This window comes from Phoca vitulina, unplaced genomic scaffold, assembly GCF_004348235.1.
Source record: "Phoca vitulina isolate PV1807 unplaced genomic scaffold, GSC_HSeal_1.0 scaffold49, whole genome shotgun sequence".
Lineage (NCBI taxonomy): Eukaryota > Metazoa > Chordata > Mammalia > Carnivora > Phocidae > Phoca > Phoca vitulina.
The window spans coordinates 5,927,039-5,946,911 of NW_022589752.1; the positions used below are offsets into that span (position 1 = coordinate 5,927,039).

Genomic DNA, 19,873 nt, shown 5'->3' on the forward strand with positions numbered 1-19,873 from the left:
TCAATCTTTAAATATTTGAATATCCCAAAAACATTATTCTAATCACATAGAGCTCAGACCAATCTCTCCCTTTGTGTGTATCTTTCCTTTTTAAAATGTTTGTAGAGGGGCGCCTGGGTGGCTCAGTTGTTAAGTGTCTGCCTTTGGCTCAGGTCATGTTCCCAGGATCCTGGGATCGAGCCCCGCATCCGGCTCCCTGCTCCGCGGGAAGCCTGCTTCTCCCTCTCCCACTCTCCCTGTTTGTGTTCCCTCTCTTCCTGTGTCTCTCTCTGTCAAATAAATAAAATCTTAAAAAAATAAAATGTTTGTAGAACCTTGGATCATTTAATAGTTTCTTGAATCCAGCATTTAGTTGTTTCTTATAAATGTATGTATAATCTACCCACTAGAATGAGAGAGTCATGAGGACAGTTACAGTATTTTACTTCTTGTGCATCTTCCAAACATCTAAAAGATATCTAACAGGATTGGGAGCATAAACAGAATACATCCCAAATATGTGCTTGCTTGATTCATAGACTTTTTGTTTTGTTGTATTGTTTTACTGATGGGTGGGTCCTAAGCTGTGGACAGTTAAAGAAAAAATTCTGTAGAAGAAAAGACGTCTGTTTTCATCTGAACATAGAGGTAGGAACAAGTAGGATGACACTCACAGTGGAAAGGTGATTGCATATGGTGTCACACCATGCTGTTGGCAACCCAAGTCCCTGGAGCCGTGAGTGATACAACAGGAAAGCAGTCTTCCTCAGGGAATGTTTTTTTGAGTTATTACGTATTTTCCAGATCTCAGTCCTTTTCCCTTTCTCTGGTAAAATTCTCAAGTAGCTCTTTTATGCTTGTCAGTAAGAGCAAGCTCTTTCAAATTAAACTTTACATTGGTGAAAATTGCCCCTGGCCTTAAGGCTCCTGATCTGCCTCTTTCCCTTTTCTCAGCTCTGGCTGACTCTCTGGATTGAGTTTCTATAATCTTTTCTCCTGACTTCTCTGCTTTTTTTCCTGCCCTCTCCCATCTTCACTTCAAACTGGACATACCTCATAAAAAGATGTCTACATAGTTCAGCCATTCCATTGAACTGAACTTAAATATTGGACGAAATACATTTTAAGTGGTTTTTAACTAAAAGCTAATGTGAAAATGTTGGAATATGTACCAATAAAAACATATTACACTGAAAACCATATTCAAATACAGTTAAAAATATTACATCATGTTCCTTCTAGTAGAAATTTTAAAGGGTATACATAATTCACCTTCTGAGTCATGATGTAATTTAGATTATATTTTATTAGACATTCTTTACAAATTTAAAATACTGCTATTTTTACATGCAGAGGAAAATCAGTTTGGATAATTATATTTAGGCATTATTAAAATCAACCACAAAATAAAGACACTTTATTGTGTCATTTATCAACATACTTGATATGTATATCTAAAGTGCATTATGTTACAAAAAATAGAGAAATTCAGCAGCACCAAGATACATTTACAAAATAAATACATCAGTTGACAAAATAAATTATGGTAATTGTGATAATAATAATTGGATTAGCCTTGGCAAAAAAAAAAAAATATTCACAATGACCAATGTGCAGTTTCATAGAGCAATGGGGAAGACAGTTTTATTCCAATGCATTTACAGTATTTACAGACAATAAATATTTCTAATACTTTCCATATGTTCACTATTACAGAATCCTGTAATACGTCCTCTGAAGGTCTTTGCTAAAAATTTCAATGCCTCCTGAAAAAGAGAAGGAAGGGAATGAAGAGGAGAAAATAGGTTAATTCTCCTTAACAAATGAAAAGGCATAAAAAATAAAGGAACACAGAATTACAATGGAAAAGATTCCAGGGATTTCTTGTAAATATTCCCAATAGGAGGTATCAGTGGGATCCACCTGATTCTCCAGAACCTTTGCTACAGCAGGGTCTTCAATATGATCGAATGATCAATGTAGTGAAGGAAGAGAAAAGGCTTGCATTTCTAATTCTATAGACTCTGTCTGAAAAAGGAGACCCTGGGAGAATTTTCCAAAGCTGCCAATTGGAAAGTCAATTGGAGGAGAAGGGACACATTCGAGAGTCTGGAAATAAGGCTAGGTTGTGCAGTCCATCATCAAATACACCTTGCTAGAAGTTTATTCCCCAGTGATGCCTGACGTGGGTGATCCAGAATTTGCTTATTCTGTTCAGGTTTCCATTTGGCCAAACTTTCGCTAAGATAATAGCTGTTAGGAGAGTAGAGGGTGTGATTTGGAGTAAATGTTGGAAGGATGTGTAATTGAACAGTATGTTTGATTGGTGATTTGATGATATCAGTCATTCCATTAGCTGTCCTTAAACACTAATGAACGAAACTATTTTTGGATTTTAGTTTTTGAAGTCAAAACTAAGAACTATTTGTCTCTCACTCTGCTGGTTTTTGGAATTGATCTGGAATTAGAAATTGGGAAAGCTCATCTTAAATTAGGGAATAAGAATCAATTGATTTGAAAGTATAAAATAGCAGTATTTCAGCTTACTGTGTTTATCACGCAGAATAAATTACCATCGGGGATTGACACCTTTTCTAACTCTTTCTAAAACACTGTAGTGACAGTATTTTAAGATGGGCCAGCAGCATTTTCTCTGCTTTCTCTTCTCTTTGTGTGTCTATTTCAGTGGTTTCTAAGGAAGCACCTATAGAATGGAACTCGATTGGCTGTGCCATTGCATTAACAGCCAGAGTGTGGGCAGAGTTTTACATGGTAGACTCATATGGGGGTGAGACCTACAGAAGAGCCAACTCTTGACAATTTAGGAACTTTTTGTGCAGCTTGAAGAAATAAAAGCAAGTTGAACATTTAGGGTGTTTTAATGTCTTAAGAAATTGACATCTTCAGCAATCGTTTTGATTGGAATGGCAAAATAGCTCCTAACTGCAGAGAAAATAACTTAAGATTAACATTTTTAATGGTGGGTGGATGTATGTTATGAATAAAGCCCAAAAGGTGACTGTGAAACTCAATAATTTGTGTGCTGTATCAATTTTAAAATGTTTTTGTACTGAAAGGTATCTAGTGAATTGAACTTAAGAATGATGCAAGCAGGGAGGGAATGACGAGTATTTTGAACAATTATTTCCTCAGAAGGAAGGAAAGAGAAAAGAAATAAAGGACCAAGGAAAAGATCTTTTAATTATATTTCCCCTTGTCCAGCCAGTTTGCTTGTTATAATGGCACGTTTTGGAATAGCCAAGTAAAACATATAACATGACCTGAAAGTGTATGTGTATGTTTTGTGTGTGTGTGTGTGTATGTGTGTGTGTGTGTATGACAACACTTTAGAGTCTGTTTTGAATATTGACAAGCTTTTGTATTATTTCTAAGTCAATATTTACCAAGGCAAAATATATGGTCTCAATTAAATGAGTCCTACTGTATCTGGACATCTCATTTACAACATCAAAAATTCCAAAATGTAATTTCCAACATTTGAACTATATACCTCCCACTGGTTCATGGGAGAGGAGCCAGACAGTTTTAGCTCAGTAGTTTCTCTTAAGAAATACATATATTTTACTAAAATTTGTGCTTGCCATATCATCAGATCACTGTATAATAATGCAAAGAGACTAAAGAGAGGACACTAATAAAAGGTTGGTGGCTTATGAAACTGCAAAATAGTTATTCTGAAAAGATTCTCTTTGGATTAGAACATTTGCATAGCCCCACAGAGTCTCATCAGTACACTCCTAAATTTCCCCGATCTTCCCTGCACCTCTGTTGGGTTGTACTGGGAGAGGGCCAACATCTGGCTGCCAAACAAACAATGCTTTCCATGAACGTCCCTCACAACCAGGGAACAGAAAGGAGAAAGCAGACACATTCTATTTCTTTCAGTTCTAGGTCTGGATTTGATTAGGCCACGGCCTAATTTTTACTAGATCTCTTTAACATAGGGGTAGCTGTGGGCATAAGAATTGATGAGTGCTGAATTTCATTAAATTCCCAGATACTTCAGAGCATTGCAAATCCTAAATAAACGAAATCCATAAAAAAGTATACTTTCGTTTTCAGAACTCTAATAAATGTATGTACACACAGAGTAAGACAATGGATAAAAAATAGGCTCTGACAATAAAGCCCTTGCATTAGTTCTAAGTATGTACAGTTAGGATCCTATCTTAAAATACACTGAATATGTGCTTTGAGCCAAGATTTACAGGGTTTGTACCCATTACAGATCCGTTAGATATTTGCAAAATAGGTCATTCACTCTGCTGAAGGTTTCTCTAGTGTCATTACTCCTTAATTACTGAAGTGGAAATATTTGTCCAATATAATTATCATTTTATATGCTATTTAATGATGAGTTTTGTCAACCTAAATCTAAGAGACAAGTGATGGTAAGTAGGTTCAAACTCCCCTTTGAAATATCACCCTGTAATCCTATCTCTACTAGTCAGAGGAAAGGCCTGGAGAAATAACGAGGGACTCTAATTAATGAGATAATTAGCTGCATATGACACGTCCTTGTGTGGTTTCCTCTTTCTTTCAAACCCCACAGAAGAGCGATACTGAAAAGCAAAAACCAGAAAAGATCCTGTCGGTGAAAATGCCTGAATCAGGAGGCAGCACTAACACAGTGCTGGTCCAAATATCCAGAAAAGGGGAAACAAATCCAGTTCTGAGGACTACCTATCCCAGTTCCCAGGGCTGTTGAGGTCATTTAGCCATGGATTGCCTTGGCTTTCTGGTTTATAAAATGAGGTTAATATTTGCTGCTTTTTCACCTCACAGAAACACACATATCCAGATAGATAGAACAATCAGCACTAGATCTAAAAGTACCAAAACAACAAGTTACGCTTTATTGTTTACTATGACAAGCATGTAACCCATGTAATCTCGTTTAATCTTCACCCAGCCCTGTGAGGTTGTTATAATCATTATCTTCATTTCACAGAAGAGAAAAGTGAATCTTAGACCATGTAACTTGCCCACGGTTGTGAACTTTAATAAGTTCAGACCCAAGACCTGAACTGAACTGAAGGTATTTGACCCCGAAGTCAGTGAATGCCATTACCACCTGCATCCATGAGCCAAGGATGAACAAGCCATGTAAATGTGAAGTCTTATTATTCGTACTGCAATACCCTGGAAAAATTATTTCAACTTGCCAGTGGATAAATAGATACATGAGAAAAAACTGTTGTCCTTCGCAAGTCAAAACTTAAAAATTTTCAGCATTCATGACTTTTTTTTCATGAGTTGGTAGAAACAAGAGTTAAATTTAATTAAACAAATTGAGAGTGTGTGTTTAAGTGTTTAATGTTGATTTAAATGAAAATAAATTTAAGGTTTAATTAAATATAATTAAATGGAAAATGTGACCGGCTCAGAATTGTCTATGGTACAGTATTGTTCTGTGGTGTTTGTAGATCATATCAAAGCCTTCTGGGTTCGCCCCTGAAGTGAAAAAAAAAAAGTAAGAAATGACAAAACGATCAAGAAAGTTTGCCAAGGTGTGAGAGTAGGGAAATAAATATACTTCTGCAGCAAATGATGAAGATGGTCCCAGGCTTCTGAAGCTGGACTAAGAAGGGAAAATCTTTGGTAGAGTAGTAAAGGATTGGTGTTGGGGTTGAGATGGTGGAGGAATAGACACAGGTTATCCAAGCCCCGTTTGTGTTTAGGGGGTGGGAGGACACTGCTTGAGGGCAGATAATATTCTGAGCCATCTTGCTTTTGTAAGGTTTTAAATTGTGGAGCAATGGATAGAGGCACAGAAAGGGAGGACATTCTAGGTTTGTTCAAGCTGTGGTGGGTGGAAGGACCCTACACACCCCAGCTGGGGGCCACACCAAGGAAAGTCTATGGGGCATAGAAGCCACTTACTGTAAATTGAGCTCCGGCGATGTCACAGAGATGTCATATGGGTGGTCCCCTTCTCGCCCACTCCCAGCCACGCCAGAGTTGAGCCAGGCAGACCGAGTGCGCCGTTTCTTTTTTTCCTGCTCCTTGCGTTTTCCAGGTTTGCCTTTCTTTTTCTTGCCAGGTGTCTTCAGTGGCTGCTCTTTGTATGTCTCTACCTTGTTGGTTTCCTGAGTTAGGTATCTGCCCTCATCATCAGACCCGAATCGGACGGGGTGGTTCTTTGTGTTGGGAGCAGGCTTGGAGTTAGGGGACACCTCCGAGGTAGCTCTGATTTCAGCTGTGTGGATTTCTGCGATCAGGTGGTGAAGGAAGAATCGTCGCCGTAAGTCTTGGATAGATTTCCCCTTGTCATGAAGGAGCTGATGTTCAGACACAGCTCTTTTGCTTTAAGGGAAAAAACAGCAGGAGAGGAAGAAAATGATAATATTTTAGTTGTTGGTATAGACCTCCAAGACAAGAGAAAAGGCATAAGCTGGAAGGGAAGCAAACTTGTGGAGCGGGGAAAGAGCAGAGAGGGAACGGAAGTGTGGGCAGTTTGGAGTCTGCAGCCCCAAATCCCATTTATGCCGCTCCCCAGGTCTGTGGCTTCGGTGAGAACATGGGCCTCTCCATTTAAAAGGCAGGGTCAGATTCAGAGATTTCTATGCTGTCTTCTCAACTTAAAACATTATGATTCAGTTATTCTCAGCAATGGACAGAAAAAACTGAGCTTTTCATGTTTTTTAGACTTGTGCTGGGAAAATAAATCCAGACGTCCTAGCCCGTGAAATTAAAAGGAGGCTGAATGTACTTGAGTACTCACCCCGGTGCACACGCATGCACGCACACCCACCCCCCCACACACACACACCACTACCCTCGTAAGAAAATAGTAATACTGAATCTCAAAGAACAGCAAGCTGTAAGAGTAAAGGCAAACAGAGGCTGGAGATGAAGTGAGCAGTAGAGCCTGTCTAGGGAACTACCTAACAGACTGAATTTTATTTTATTTTATTTTATTTTATTTTATTTTATTTTATTTTATTTATTTATTTTTTTAGACTGAATTTTAATATGAGGAGTAGAGTATAGGCTACCAGGAGCCTATATTTGAAAGCCAAGTGTCAGAGAGAGAGAGTATGTGTATTTTTCTGTAAAGTAGTGGGTGGTCTCTTTAAAATGGGTTTCTTTGTGTTTAAATTGAGATCATTCTATTTCTTCCATGCATCAAGTTACTTTTTTTTTTTTTAAATTTAGAATTGCAGAGGGTATTATCCTTAGGACTTAAGTGAGACATTCACTTTTCTACTTGTTCTCTTTGTCTTAAAAAATGTCTCTAGGAACAAGTATGAAGTGACTTTTCGGTTTAAACAACACTCTAATGAAAAGAACAAACTAATTTCCCATCAATCCTCTTAGATGGCACCCTGACTCTTGTTTAAATGTCCATCCACATATTCTTGTATTATTCTGTGTGTATATTATTAACCATATGCAGGGATCACATAGATTAATCAGTCATATCATGCCTGCTTCAGCTCTGCCTTACCTTACTCCAATTTCTACCACTGGGTAACTCTTCAAAGTGGTTCTCTGTCAAGTGTCTGAGGGTACTTCACAGGGCTATCTCCCATGTATTCTTACCTCTCTCACACACAGTATCTGGGTCCCTTATTTGCCTTCATTAGTACAACTTCTTTCACTCCTCAGAGAAATATGACAATAAAAATAGCATTATCTTCATTTTATAGATAGGGAAGTTGAGGGTCAGAGAGATTCAATGACAGAACCAGGGATCCACAAACCAGGTCCTCTGATTCTGAAACCAAAGATTGCCTTTCAACGACCTCAATCCTTTCTCCTGTGGAAGTGGAAGTGTATGCTGAGGAAACAAGAAGTGAAGGGCATAGAGTAAAAAGCCTGTGGTGGGAACCATGAGGGACAGTGGGCAAATGGAGAGCAATTTGTCAGCTTCCTTGAAGATCAAGCTTACTGCTCCAGCAAGGCCATTTTCATCCCCCAAAATAAGGAACTAGGATTTCTAGAGTTTGGATTATCACTGGGGGAAACTGAGAGATTTTCTAGTGATACTGTGAGTCAAAGAAGAGTAAGACATGAAAATACAGGCATTATTTCTCTAGACCTTATAGCCAGAATCCCAGCTTCCTTTTAGTATTTTAGTGTGTGGACCGACTTGAAGCCATGCAGCTTGTTCAAAAAAGACATGACTTAATGGAAAGGAATTTAACAGGAGCCTGGTTTAAATGAGGCATGAAGGAGTCTCTCTTCCTTTTTGAAGGTGCCACATGTGACTAGATTAAAATTCACTTACTTTATGGCAACAGTTAGTATTCTGGAAACTTTTAATAATATACAAATTTGAGGTTTTGGTATAATACATTTATACTCCCTAATAACATTTTTAAAGAATAGGTCTGAATTAATTGCATATTTCATAAGTATTGCAGTTTAATAAGTATCCTTTAGCAAAATGTCACATGAAAGGAAGTTCCGAACCAGTGATCATTTATAGGATCTGGGGCTTTTCTTTCTTTCTCAATCCCTGGCAGATAACCACCCCATCTGTATTGCTCTCCAAATGTATAATATAACCCATTCTAGCTTAACTCGAAGCCAAAACTTTTAATAGTCGGTCTGTTCTAATCAGGCCACCCCTGCTTATATTCCCCCTCTGCCTGGCATATATACCTGTCATCTTGGCCAGCCTGTCAACTGTGAGTCACAGTGCCTTCTTAACCCAAGAACTGTACTTTCTCAGGATGGTTCTCATGAGAAAAGGAGGGCTCACGCTACCCTCCTGTTTTATAAAAGTCTACAAAGATGGCACAACTCTGTCCAGTTTAAAATAGTGTCTCTCTTGTGTGGAGGTACCAAGATTCTTTCTGCCTTTTAGGAGTAATTGTTAACATAATACTAGAAAACACAGATTTTCTTAAATGTTAAATCTCAAACGCTGTGAACACAAGGAACAGCTCAAAGACTTCTGCATTGAAAATATTGTGAAGAATGAATTTCTGATTGGGCAACTGCACCGGAAGAGCAGGAATATAATACTATCTTTATGGTCAACAAGGGAATAAGATCCCTAGAGCGTTTTATTTATTTTCAAAACAAGACACAAACCGACACAAGGGTAAATTACTAGCATGTACAAGCTAGATATACATAGGTGGGGAGCAATGAATCTAAATTAAGGAGGCTTTCCATTTAGATAATTCTGAAATATTTAAGTGATAAATATGGCCTCAATAATAGTCTATTACTCTATACATCTGCAAACATCCCCTAGCCCAGTGGTTCACACGGCATTTGTTACAATCCTCATATGGTACGTTTATGGTCTCCTTTGATTATTGTAAAAAAATTTTCAGAAATATGGAGGAAATGCTTAACACAGATAAGTATAAATCCAGTCAAAATATAGCTCTTCTGCTCTAAAGAGAAATAACTCTCAAGGGAGTTTTCAGGGAAGAAGAGTAAATTCAAGGTTCTATCAAGGAACGCAGGGAGTAAAGGGAGTGATAGGACTGCCTCTTCCAACACAGGAAGGAGCAGCATGCTTGTGCCGATGCTCAGCTACTTAGGAAGGAGTCTGGGTTTGAGAAGAAAAGTTCTGTGGTACATGCACGAGTCAGGGTTCGGGTGTTAGAGTGAAGATGACTCACCACAAGTCCCTTCCAACCCAAATGACTCAGTCAAAAGTTATGCTTTTCATTAAATGGAATAGACCCAGTCTGGCTCCCAAGCAAATCACCCAATTATGTTTTAGGTTTCTGAATCTGCTGGAATTCCCTCTCTAACTTAAACACAAAGGTTGCTACCTGCTGAAAGTCATGTTCATTGGGACAAGAATGTCTATAGGCCTCACTTTCCAACTTCCAATTTTTTCATGCTCTAGCCCCATTAATTAAAATCTTTTGGACTATGACAACTTATAATTGCCTCCTTTGCGTGGCTTAGGAAGTGTTATTGTTGTAGTAGTCCCCCCCCACACACACACACCCTCCAAAGTCATTCCCTAGTTAGAAAAAACATCTAAAGCAGTTTCCTAATACTTGGTGTGAAAAGTAATTGGGGAGTAATATGATTTGATTATATGTTAACATTTCTTTCAAGAAATTAGGTTGATTTAGTATAATAGTACACTAATGTTTTGTCTAGCACACAAAATTTACTATTACTTGGCAGCAAAGCAAAAATAATGACTTGTTTTTTTTAAACTTCATTTGGCTGTAATAATTTGATGAAACATCTTCATCTACTGATGATTTCAGCCTTCATGAAAAACCATGGCTGTAATATGATGATCTATTAGCCATTAACTATAAGAATGTTTTGTGGTAGTTTTATAACCATCTGCTGAGCGTGAGTGTTTAACTACAATATTGTATTTCACCACAAACAAAACTATAACAGAGTCTCTGGCTGTTAAATGGTTTCTGATGTGTATTTTGCAAGGTGCAACAAAGAAAGAGTTAAAAATAACCTTTAGGACAACTTAGCACTATTTTTATGTCATAACTGTGGATTTAATCATGGTCCATTTACTGTTTCTCAAAAGAGAAAACAGGTATTTCTCAAGCAACTCTAAAGAAAAAACTGGCTCTGTTCCAAGACAGTATTTCTTGGCCAGTATTTAAGCATGCTTTTAAAAATTCACTCTTCATCTATATTTATATATGGACTTTAAATAATTTAATACAAGTCTTAAAAGGAGCAAAAAGTCTGAAGACAATTTTCAGAAATACATCAGCAAAACGTTGATTTGAAGAATACAATGAAGCTTTATCTTCAGTACAATGTTCTACACAATTTGCCTTAGGAGATTCGTAATAGATTTTCATTTTGGTGCCAAGGTTCAGACATGTCTAAAGTAATTTCATTTAAGGATTTTCTGCTCTAATAATAATAGACCAAGGGCACATATAAAACAGTTGCCTTTTTGTACACCCTCGGGAATTTACAAGGAAGCACCATGAACTTGATTGTAAATATTGGATATTGCTATTTTTATTGTTAGTGTAAAAGCTCCTTAATTCCTTCTCCAGAGGCAAACTCCTCTCAGTTCTCCAACTTTATGGTTTTCCCATCCTGAACACTGAGTGTGCAGCTTAAAGATCACCCAAAGATGGTATTACACACATTAACGTACTGCTCAGTCCAACAGATTATTAAGATAGTGTTACTCGACTGCTCTTCCAACTTTTCAGTCATACAACATGGTAATATTTCTCTGCTGTGCGTGGATGTATGATTATGTTAAAGTCAAAATTATCCTTAAAAGAACCACCAAATGAGAATGCTAAAATACAAGTTTTCGGTCTACAATGCAAATATTTGACTCCAGATTAAAGAACTGTTAGCAATAATTCCAAGAAAAAACAAGTTTCCACACCTAATATTCATTTTGGAGTCAAGCGCTCTAGCGTTCCTGGGCTGTATCAATACTAACTTTGGAGTTGTGCCATTGCAAAGTTGTTACTACTTTATTATATAATATGCCTTCATTATGTAATGTGGTCCATTTTATATGCTTAAAATTATGTCATTCATAATAAAGTTAGATGTAAGGCTTTTGCTTTTCACACACAAACTGCCACCCACATTCAGTCTGTAAATCAAACGCACACAGACATATGTCCCCCGGCTCCCTCAGCTTCTTCCGAGTTATCTGTCTCTTGCAATAAAACCTTCCCAGGTCCTGGAAGTAAAACCTTTTCCTTTCACTACAGGCAGATGATCTTTGTCTAGAGGAGATTCTGCGCTCCCTCTTACGGAAACTCATGGAAAATCTGTCTCTTGCCAGTCTCCCCTTGAGGTTCAACCAGTGCTCCCGCCGGGGTTGAGGACTCGGTCTCAGCCTCCCCGGCAGGTAGACGACTCTCCCCGCTTTTTAACTCGGGCAAGGAGCATCAGTGACCGCTGCGAGCCCTCGGCAGCGCCCCAGCCTGGCGGCCTCTCCCACTGGCCTTCCCAGCCCTCACCCGGCGCCCGGAGGAGGACGGGGCACTTACAGCCGGCGGCCGAGCTCCTCCACCGAGCGCCCGCAGGAGGGCACCGAGTAGCTCAGCAGGAACACCGCGACGCTCCACTGCTGAACCAGCCTCCGCAGCATCGTATCCTCTCGCTCTCGCGACCTGCAACAGAGTGGAAAGGGGCCCGAAGTGTCAGTCCGGAATCTCCATCTCCCGGGACTACCACGCTCCCCGTTTTAGCTGGCTCTCAAGTTGCATCGAGGGCATCTCCCAAGTTGCAAAGAAAAAAAACAAAACAAAAACAAAAACAAAAACCCAAAAAAAAAAAAAAAAAAAAAAAAAAAAAACAAAAACCCAAAAAAAAAAAAAAAAAAAAAACTTTCTCTGAAGCCTCTCAGCACTTACTTATTTAGGAATCAGCTACTGCAACTGTGCTTTTTCCAAAACCACACAGGCAAAAAGGGACCAAAAGGAAAACAAAGCAAAACAAAGCAAAAATCAGAGACGTTCCTCTGAAATAATAACCACCGTGAAATGCTTTTATATATGCACAAATGATGAGCAGCGTGTTTACACGTCTTCCCTATCAATGTCTAATTAAATCTGGCCGGCAGTTCTCCCAGGTTCGTGGAGCAGAGCTAACCCCTTCCTAAAAAGAGAAGAAAGTTTCCCCCTCTGAAGTCAGCTTCTTTGCGAACTAGGCCGTCTTGTTCCAGAGCCACTTGTAGAGACCCACATTTATATACATAGCTGTCTGTCTACCTCCTCTGGTGGGCTGGTTGCTTCCGGAAAGTTGATTCCACACACCCTGAGAACAAGTTTCAAGTGCGTGTGTCGTCGATCAGGAGGGCCAGGTGGCAACGAGGGCGGGTTAATAGCGGCGCGGAGGGGAGGCGGCGGCCCGAGCGGCAGGGCAGCGGCGGCCCCGCTTCACGGGCGGGGAGGCATGCTGGCCGGGCGGCGCAGGTTGGAGGCGAGTTGAAAGCCTAGCAGAGGAATGTTCACACGCTCCCAGGCAAACCTGCCGGAGAAGTGAGCTAGTCGCAAAGAGGTGGCGCCCTTGGAACGCGCGCGGGGCGAGCAAGGGCGCGGGCGCGCGGGGGGCGGGGGCGGCGACGGGCGGCCCGAGCGGGCCCCGCGCGGCCCGAGCGAACCGAGGGGAGCCCTGAGCTGGGAGTGTACTGCGAGCGGCGGAGCTCCCCGCGCCTCCGGCTCGGCCGCCCCCGGGGCTGCCCGGAGGTCCGCCGAGCCCCACCCCAGAGCGCCGGTCCCGCCGCGCCGTCCCGGGGCCGGGGGCGTGAGCGGATCTGCCAGCTCCCGCTGGGTCCGACCCGCCCCAGACTGCACGGCGGAGCTGCGAGCTGAGGTCCCCGAGGGCGTGCGGGCGGCCCGAACAGTCACGGCGCCCGGCTGGACGCGCGGGCGCCGAGGCCGCCGAGGCCGCCGGGGGCGAACGGGCAAGGCGGAGGCCAAGGAGCAGGGGCCGGAGAGCGCGGACGCCCGGAATCCTCCGCGGGGAGGTCGCGGGCGGTTGGCCCGTGGCTTTAAGGATCCCTAAGACCGCCCGGGAGCTTGGGGAGCGACATGGGAACCCTCCTCCATGGCCCTTTCCAGGGACCCGCTGAGTGGGGAGCATCGGCTAAGGGGTGGGGGGAAGATCCTTCGCTTAGAAGAGTAAAAAAAGGTTTCAGACTTCAGGTCGAGATTACATTTCTTGCTGTCTTAGAACAGCTGAGGACATCTGGAGCTGGTCCAAGAAAACCCGCATACGTGATGGAGACCCTCTTTTGAATTGCCGAGGTGGACCGACACTCCTGGGGAGCGCACACGGCCCCTTCGCCCACCGACGAGAGTCTAACCCACCCTTTCCCAGACAGCCTACTCTCTCGCCCCCACCCCAGCCCACCCCCAGCCCAGTCCCCTGTTACATATTCTGGGATGATTCTATCCGTGTCGCTTCAGCCCACAGATGAAGCGGAACTATCGCTGTACGCGGCTCTGCCTCGAAGAAGCGAAGGGAAAGCAGGGGGTTCTTCCCAAACTATTGGGCGGGGAAGAAGGACTGCTCTGAATTACTGGGCAGTATCAGCTAGGAAAGGACTGGAGCGGATGTGAACGCCCGCCCCACGGACTCCTCTATCTGTCTGAAATGAACGCGGGTAGTTGGGAACCATTCAAAGGATGTTTGTCTTCTAGATAGACAGCCCCACTGGTACGTTTCAATACTCTCTAGAAGGCGAGTGTGATTTGGAGATTTGAGGAGATTTAGGGAGCCTGACCTTTATCAAGCCTGGCTTCCTGGCTGATGCACCACGGATTTTACTGAGGGTGGGTGAAACAGCGCCCTCTCCCTCGCTGATCTCGGCTCCCTTTTCCCCTCTTTAAGTGCAGATAGCTAGCAGTTAACATTAGCTGCTTAGTTTGGGTGGGAGTCACTCCTTCTCACAAGCTCCTTTCTCCCTCATTTGATTACCCTAAACTCCATATTTAAAAAGCTTGGCTTCCTCCCACTGGAAAAAAAAAATCTGGGAATTTCCACAATTTCCTTCGTTTAAGAATTTCTAAATGTTAGATCTGTTTGCATGGCATGAAAAGACAAAGTATCAGCGCTCAGAAATGTCAACCTTTGAATCTCTGACACTCTGATTTATAATAAATTCTTTCCAGAAAGAAGCAGGAGCCTTAATGTAATTATTCGATCTGAAGGGGGAAAATCTGTAAAAAAAAATTTTTTTTTTAAAGTAAATCACAAATGAACTATTTAATACTTGCAAGTTGTCTAATATTAAAATGATAATATTTGCTTCCACAATAAAAAACCCAAAGGTACTTAGCCAAATTTCAAACTACTCAGGCTTTAAAAAGTCAACCCTCTCCCAATAACAGGTTAAAACATAGGTTGAAAATATCAAATCACTTATGCCGTAAATAAATTCATTATACTCTCAGAACATTATAAATTAAAGGCTGCCGTCAATAGACTGCTTTGATTTAGGTTGCTTTTTCTACTAATGAAACAAAATGGACCGCCCTCCCTCCCTCTTTTCTTTTCCCCACACACTTTTCTGGTGTTAATGGCAAAACATCTATCAAATATTTTTAGAATTTCCTCTCCTCCACAAAAAGAGAAAATATAGACACAGGAAAAATAAATAGTCGTTATATACTTGGAATCCTGAAGCTTCCTAATAATGTATTACTTCACCTTTTCCTTGATTTACAGTCTTCTCTGCTCCTCTGGCCAAATGAAGGGGATCTTCTCAGCGGTCTCTTCCAGAAATAATTTTTGTTGCTGTTCTTCAGAAAAGTAAAATTAAGTCTTAAATGAATTAAAAACTTCCTAAGGAGGCTTTTCTGTTCTCACTAAAGGCAATTATTAGAAAGCAGGTAGCTCTGCTAAGCTGCCCTGTTTATTACTTTGAGTAGAAATTCTCCTCAATATATACTCAGGACCCTGACTTCTTGCCCTTGTGAAAAGGATATTTTTCTGACATCATAATCTAGTTCCCAATATAACTGAGTAACCTCCAGGATAATGCTGAGAACACGACTACAAATGAGATGACTCCACACTAGGAGGGGTTTGGGGTTTTTTTGGGGGGGGGTTGCTTAGGCATAGAGTGAGTGCCAATAGAGGCTGAATGCTTGCTTAGGACTTGCTATCACTTAAATGCACCTTAGCAAATAGGAGGATTTGAAGGCCTGTCTTTAATCTGAAGTATTTCCATGTGAAGACAAGTTAGCATTGTGAGATCTACACCTACACGAATGCCGAGCCCATGAGCAAGCCCCAGACTTCCATCTTCCAGTCCCCAATGGCAGCATTATATGCCAATTTTAAGAAGAGATTTTCTAAACTTTTCAGTACACCTTTACTCCTAAATTCATGTTAAAATAACCAATTGAAGTATATGTCCAGGGATATCTCCTATTGCAATTAAGTAAGAAACCGTAACATTTATGTTTAGCTTTTTCATCTTTTCCCCTCCTCAGCCCAAATAACAAGCTAATAAACATACAAACCGAAAAGGTCCCTATAGCTCTGGAAACAGTGCACCTGGGCTCAGAGATTCCCTTCTGACCAATCAGCATCCCTTATCTTATTACCAGTAACATTTGCCAGTCTGTAGCTCCAAGCTATTTTTCTAAATCTTATGAAACCAAACAACTGAACTCATCCCTTCTCCTAACTTTTTCTTTGTTTACATAGAGAAGTTTGCTAAATTACCTCAAGTAAAATTATTATTTGATTCTATTAGAATGTGGTCTGAGACTTGAGAGGAGGCCATTGCCAGCTGACCTCAAGGTAGCAAAAAAAGGGATGTAATGCATTTAAATCCCAAGTAGGCTTGGGCGCCTGGGTGGCTCAGACGGTTAAGTGTCTGCCTTCGGCTCAGGTCATGATCCCAGGGTCCTGGGATCGAGTCCCGCATCGGGCTCCCTGCTCCTTGGGAGCCTGCTTCTCCCTCTGCTTCTCTCTCTCTCTGTCTCTCATGAATAAATAAATATATAAAATCTTTAAAAAAAAAAAAGTTTAAAAAAAAAATAAATAAATCCCAAGTAGGCTTAGGAAAGGGTGTGTGATTATTAAATGTCTTCCTAGTTAGATGATAAGACCCAAACAGAGGCTGCCTTCTCCAGGAATAGGGCTGGTTGCTGACATCTGCAGGAACTGCCTCGGGGAGAAATGCCTAGACATGCAACGGGCTAATGGGATTCTCTTATTGGAAAAGTGGGTTTCACAGGATCCTCACCCTTCCCTACATCCTGGGCCATGTTCAGCTTTCCCCAAACAGGACCAGAAAGTTCAGTAGTGAGGCCCTTTTCCCTGAGGCCACAAGCCAATGTGAGCTGAGAAGGTCTTTAGGAAATGGGGGTCTCTAGGGGCCAGTTCTCCAAGGTCAAGTACTTGTGCACCTCCTAAATCCATGACCATCATAACTCCTCTGAGGAGTCTTCTGGCCAGGGATGGTGCTCCTGTGTGTGTGTGTTGGGCGAGGGGGTGGCAGGGGGTGGTGTGGGGGGATAAAGGGGGAGCAGTTAAGAACAGGAGTCCTGATACCCTGGACTGATGCCTGACAGATGCCCTTGGCTGGGCCGAGTTCTTGGCTCCTCGAAGTAGGCAACTCTGAACTTGTGCGAGACCACAGGGAGAGTCCCACCTGGCTCAGACGACAACCCCTCAACCTGCAACTGATCTCGGATAGGGTGGTGCCACACAGCCTTCCTGGCCGGTTCCCAGCTCCTCTGTGAGTAGAAGAATCGTCCTTTCTTAAAATGTGAGCCCTGCTGTCTGCAAGGCGCTGCCCACAGGAGTCACTGGGACCTCGAAAGCTGTTTACTCCCCTAACACCATTCTCCACCTCTGCAAAACAGGGCAGCTCTCAGTCTCTTCTCAAGGCAGCACCCGGAGTAGGGTGCCCATCCCGTCTGGCACAAAGACATCCGGCACCCTCAGTTAGACGGGCGTTGTGTCTCTTTCGCTTTCAGCTTGTGATGACGGTGTCTTCGGGTTCTGTCTGCCCTTCCTGGGACTCTTGTCAGAATTAAGGCCTCTGGAAAGCAAGCATGAAAGCTGCACGCTTCCTCTCTGGGGTCTCCTGGCTCAGTGGTTGCGCGCCGGACTCAGCGAGGCGAGGTGTGTGTCTTTCAAGGATGCAGTGCAGGATCTCGAAAGAGGCATGAGCACCTCTGGACGATCTTTATCAGCCTCCCCCCGCCTCCCGCTACAGAATTAGCTCGCCTGTTGCAGGTGCGATCCCCGAGGAGGATGAGGGCTTGGCTCCCGGGGATACTAGGCTTGCTGGAAAGTTCAGAGGCCTGGGAGCCCCTTGGCAGTCTAGCTATGTTTCCTGGGTTTTGGGGTTTCCTTCCCTGAGAATTTGGATTCGGGATTGTCGCACAGAATCCGTTCTGTCCCGGGCGGTAGAAATGAGGCCTTCGCGCCCCGCCCCATCCCGCTGGGTTTTGCGCGTGGTTTCGCTCCTGGGTACAGCCAAAGTCGCCGGCCCAGCCCTCCCGCCCCTCGCAGGAGGGCCCCGCTCCTGGCTGCAGGCGAAAGGAAACTTCGGGAACAGTATGACCCGAGGACAGGGTCCGAAGGCGCGAGCGAACTTCCTCCAAGCGGGGCTCTCCCCTCCCTTCTCCCTTCTGGTCAATCTATGACTCAAACTTGACATAAGCCCCTGGCAGACGGTGACGATAAATTCCCAGTGGGGGTGGGGGAAGAGAAGGGTGGGGGCAGATGTACCCCACCCTTCCACCAACACCCCCTCCTGGGCCCTGTCCCGGTCCAGGACCCTGTCCCCAGGGGGGTGTGCAGGGACGACTCCCTCTTCCCCAAGCCCCGGGACTAGCCCTCTGCCAGCCCGCCTCCCGTCGGTGCAGCTCCAGAGCCCCGGGGCCCGTCTGTTTTATTTCATTTAACACAATCCGCACAGCCAAGGCGGGGTGAGGGGCCGCGCCGGCAAGGAGAGGAAATGAAGGGACGTGGAACAAAGTTCTCTCTGCCAACTCTCTCCGTCTGATTCTTAGAATCCAGTGGTACCTTAAAGGACTGATGGGAGGGCAAGGAGGGTTATTAGTTCTCGAAGCCCGCTCTGTCTATATATAGCTGCTCAGTGGTTGCAGTTGGCGATCGCGGGGGGTGTAGACCGTGGAACATGGCATGTCTCCAGGGCATAAAAATCAACCTAGCTGGTGGCTCCTGTGGAGTTTGTGAACAGCGCGGAGCTGGCTGGGGGAAGCCAGTGAGCTGTCCATGGTGGTTAAGAGACCTTGACATGCGTGTTCGGGCTGTCCTGGAGAGGCGCGGACCCCCCTCCCGGTCTCCCTTCCCGCCCCTCCCCCCCCAGCACGGCGGGGGCCGCGACACCCTGCAGCCCGAGCCTGCCGGCGACAGAGCCGGTGCGCGCCGGGCACGAGGCTGGATGTGTTCGTTTGCACAACTCCGGGACGCGCTGTCGCAGAGGCAGAATTCCAGAGATAGACGGAAACAAAATCCAGTCCAAATTGTGGGTTTCCTTTTAGCTTCTTCCTGAAGGTGTCTTTCCCCCTCAGGCAACACTAAGCTTGCTTTGAGAAACGTTGGTCCATCCAGCAGCCTACTTCCCTTCGCTGTGCTAAGGTTCTATTCTCCAGCGAACGAGCACGATGGTGTTGTTAATGCTTCCCCTATTGGTTAAAAGCATCTATGAACTGAATGCGGGAGAGTATCGCTATGGGAATGTCCACAAAACCACTTTATTGCTGAAGATTGTCGGGTGTCTCAGGGCTTTCCTAGGGGCGGTTGGGGTCCTTTGTAAAATATTATTGCTCAGAGGAGTGAGTTCTTTATTATTCACCAGAGCCCTGAACGGTGTGATTGCCACTTCTTAGCAAAGGAGGAAACAAAGAAATTCCCATGTAATATGCAATATTGTAGGTCCATTCTCCCTGAAGTCCGTTTTGCCCAGTTCTTGTGACATATTCTTTTGAAGAACTGTTTATGAACTTAATTAAGCTCTTATACATATTTAAGGAAAAGAATGTTTTGTCTTCTTAATTGTCACCACATTTTACCTTTTTGTCTTTTAATTTCTCTTGGCCATGCCCCCCACTTATCTCTATTAGCCATCTCATCTCCATTTGAATAACAAATTCCCTTAAATACTATGAAAAACTACAAAATATTGTAAACATTTATAGATTTTATTTGAATTTTGTGCCTTTGTTTATGGAGTGCATATCTAATTAACATCCAGTACCTAACAGAACCTTTTGTATATTTCTGCGTAAATCAGAAGACTTCACATTGGAACACATTGCTTGTTGCTTTTACCCTTTTTTCTTATGTGGTGCAGTACTTATAAAAAAGAGAGAGAAAGAGTGTATATGCTTATAAACAACCTTGAGAATGCCTGATATAAAATAGAAAGTCTGATGATTCAATAATTTTTCATAGCTTTTCTCTCTCTCAGTATCTGGATCTACAAAAT

At 43.0% G+C, this 19,873-nt stretch overlaps 1 protein-coding gene across 8 annotated transcripts in view; it reads right to left on the bottom strand.

Annotated features, from left to right (window-relative positions):
- Positions 1–1,265: 1,265 nt before the first annotated feature.
- PTHLH (parathyroid hormone like hormone) overlaps positions 1,266–19,873 on the bottom strand; it is a 113,320-nt gene continuing 94,712 nt past the window's right edge. For 2 of the 8 annotated variants that reach the window (XM_032432760.1, XM_032432759.1), the window contains exons 2-4: positions 11,937–12,059; positions 5,884–6,306; positions 1,299–1,745 (exon numbers count right to left, since the gene is read on the bottom strand). In XM_032432760.1, the coding sequence (XP_032288651.1) occupies positions 1,736–1,745; positions 5,884–6,306; positions 11,937–12,037 (534 nt within the window). In that variant the 5' untranslated portion in view covers positions 12,038–12,059 and the 3' untranslated portion in view covers positions 1,299–1,735. The other 6 variants (XM_032432754.1, XM_032432755.1, XM_032432753.1 and 3 more) reach the window with 6 other exon arrangements.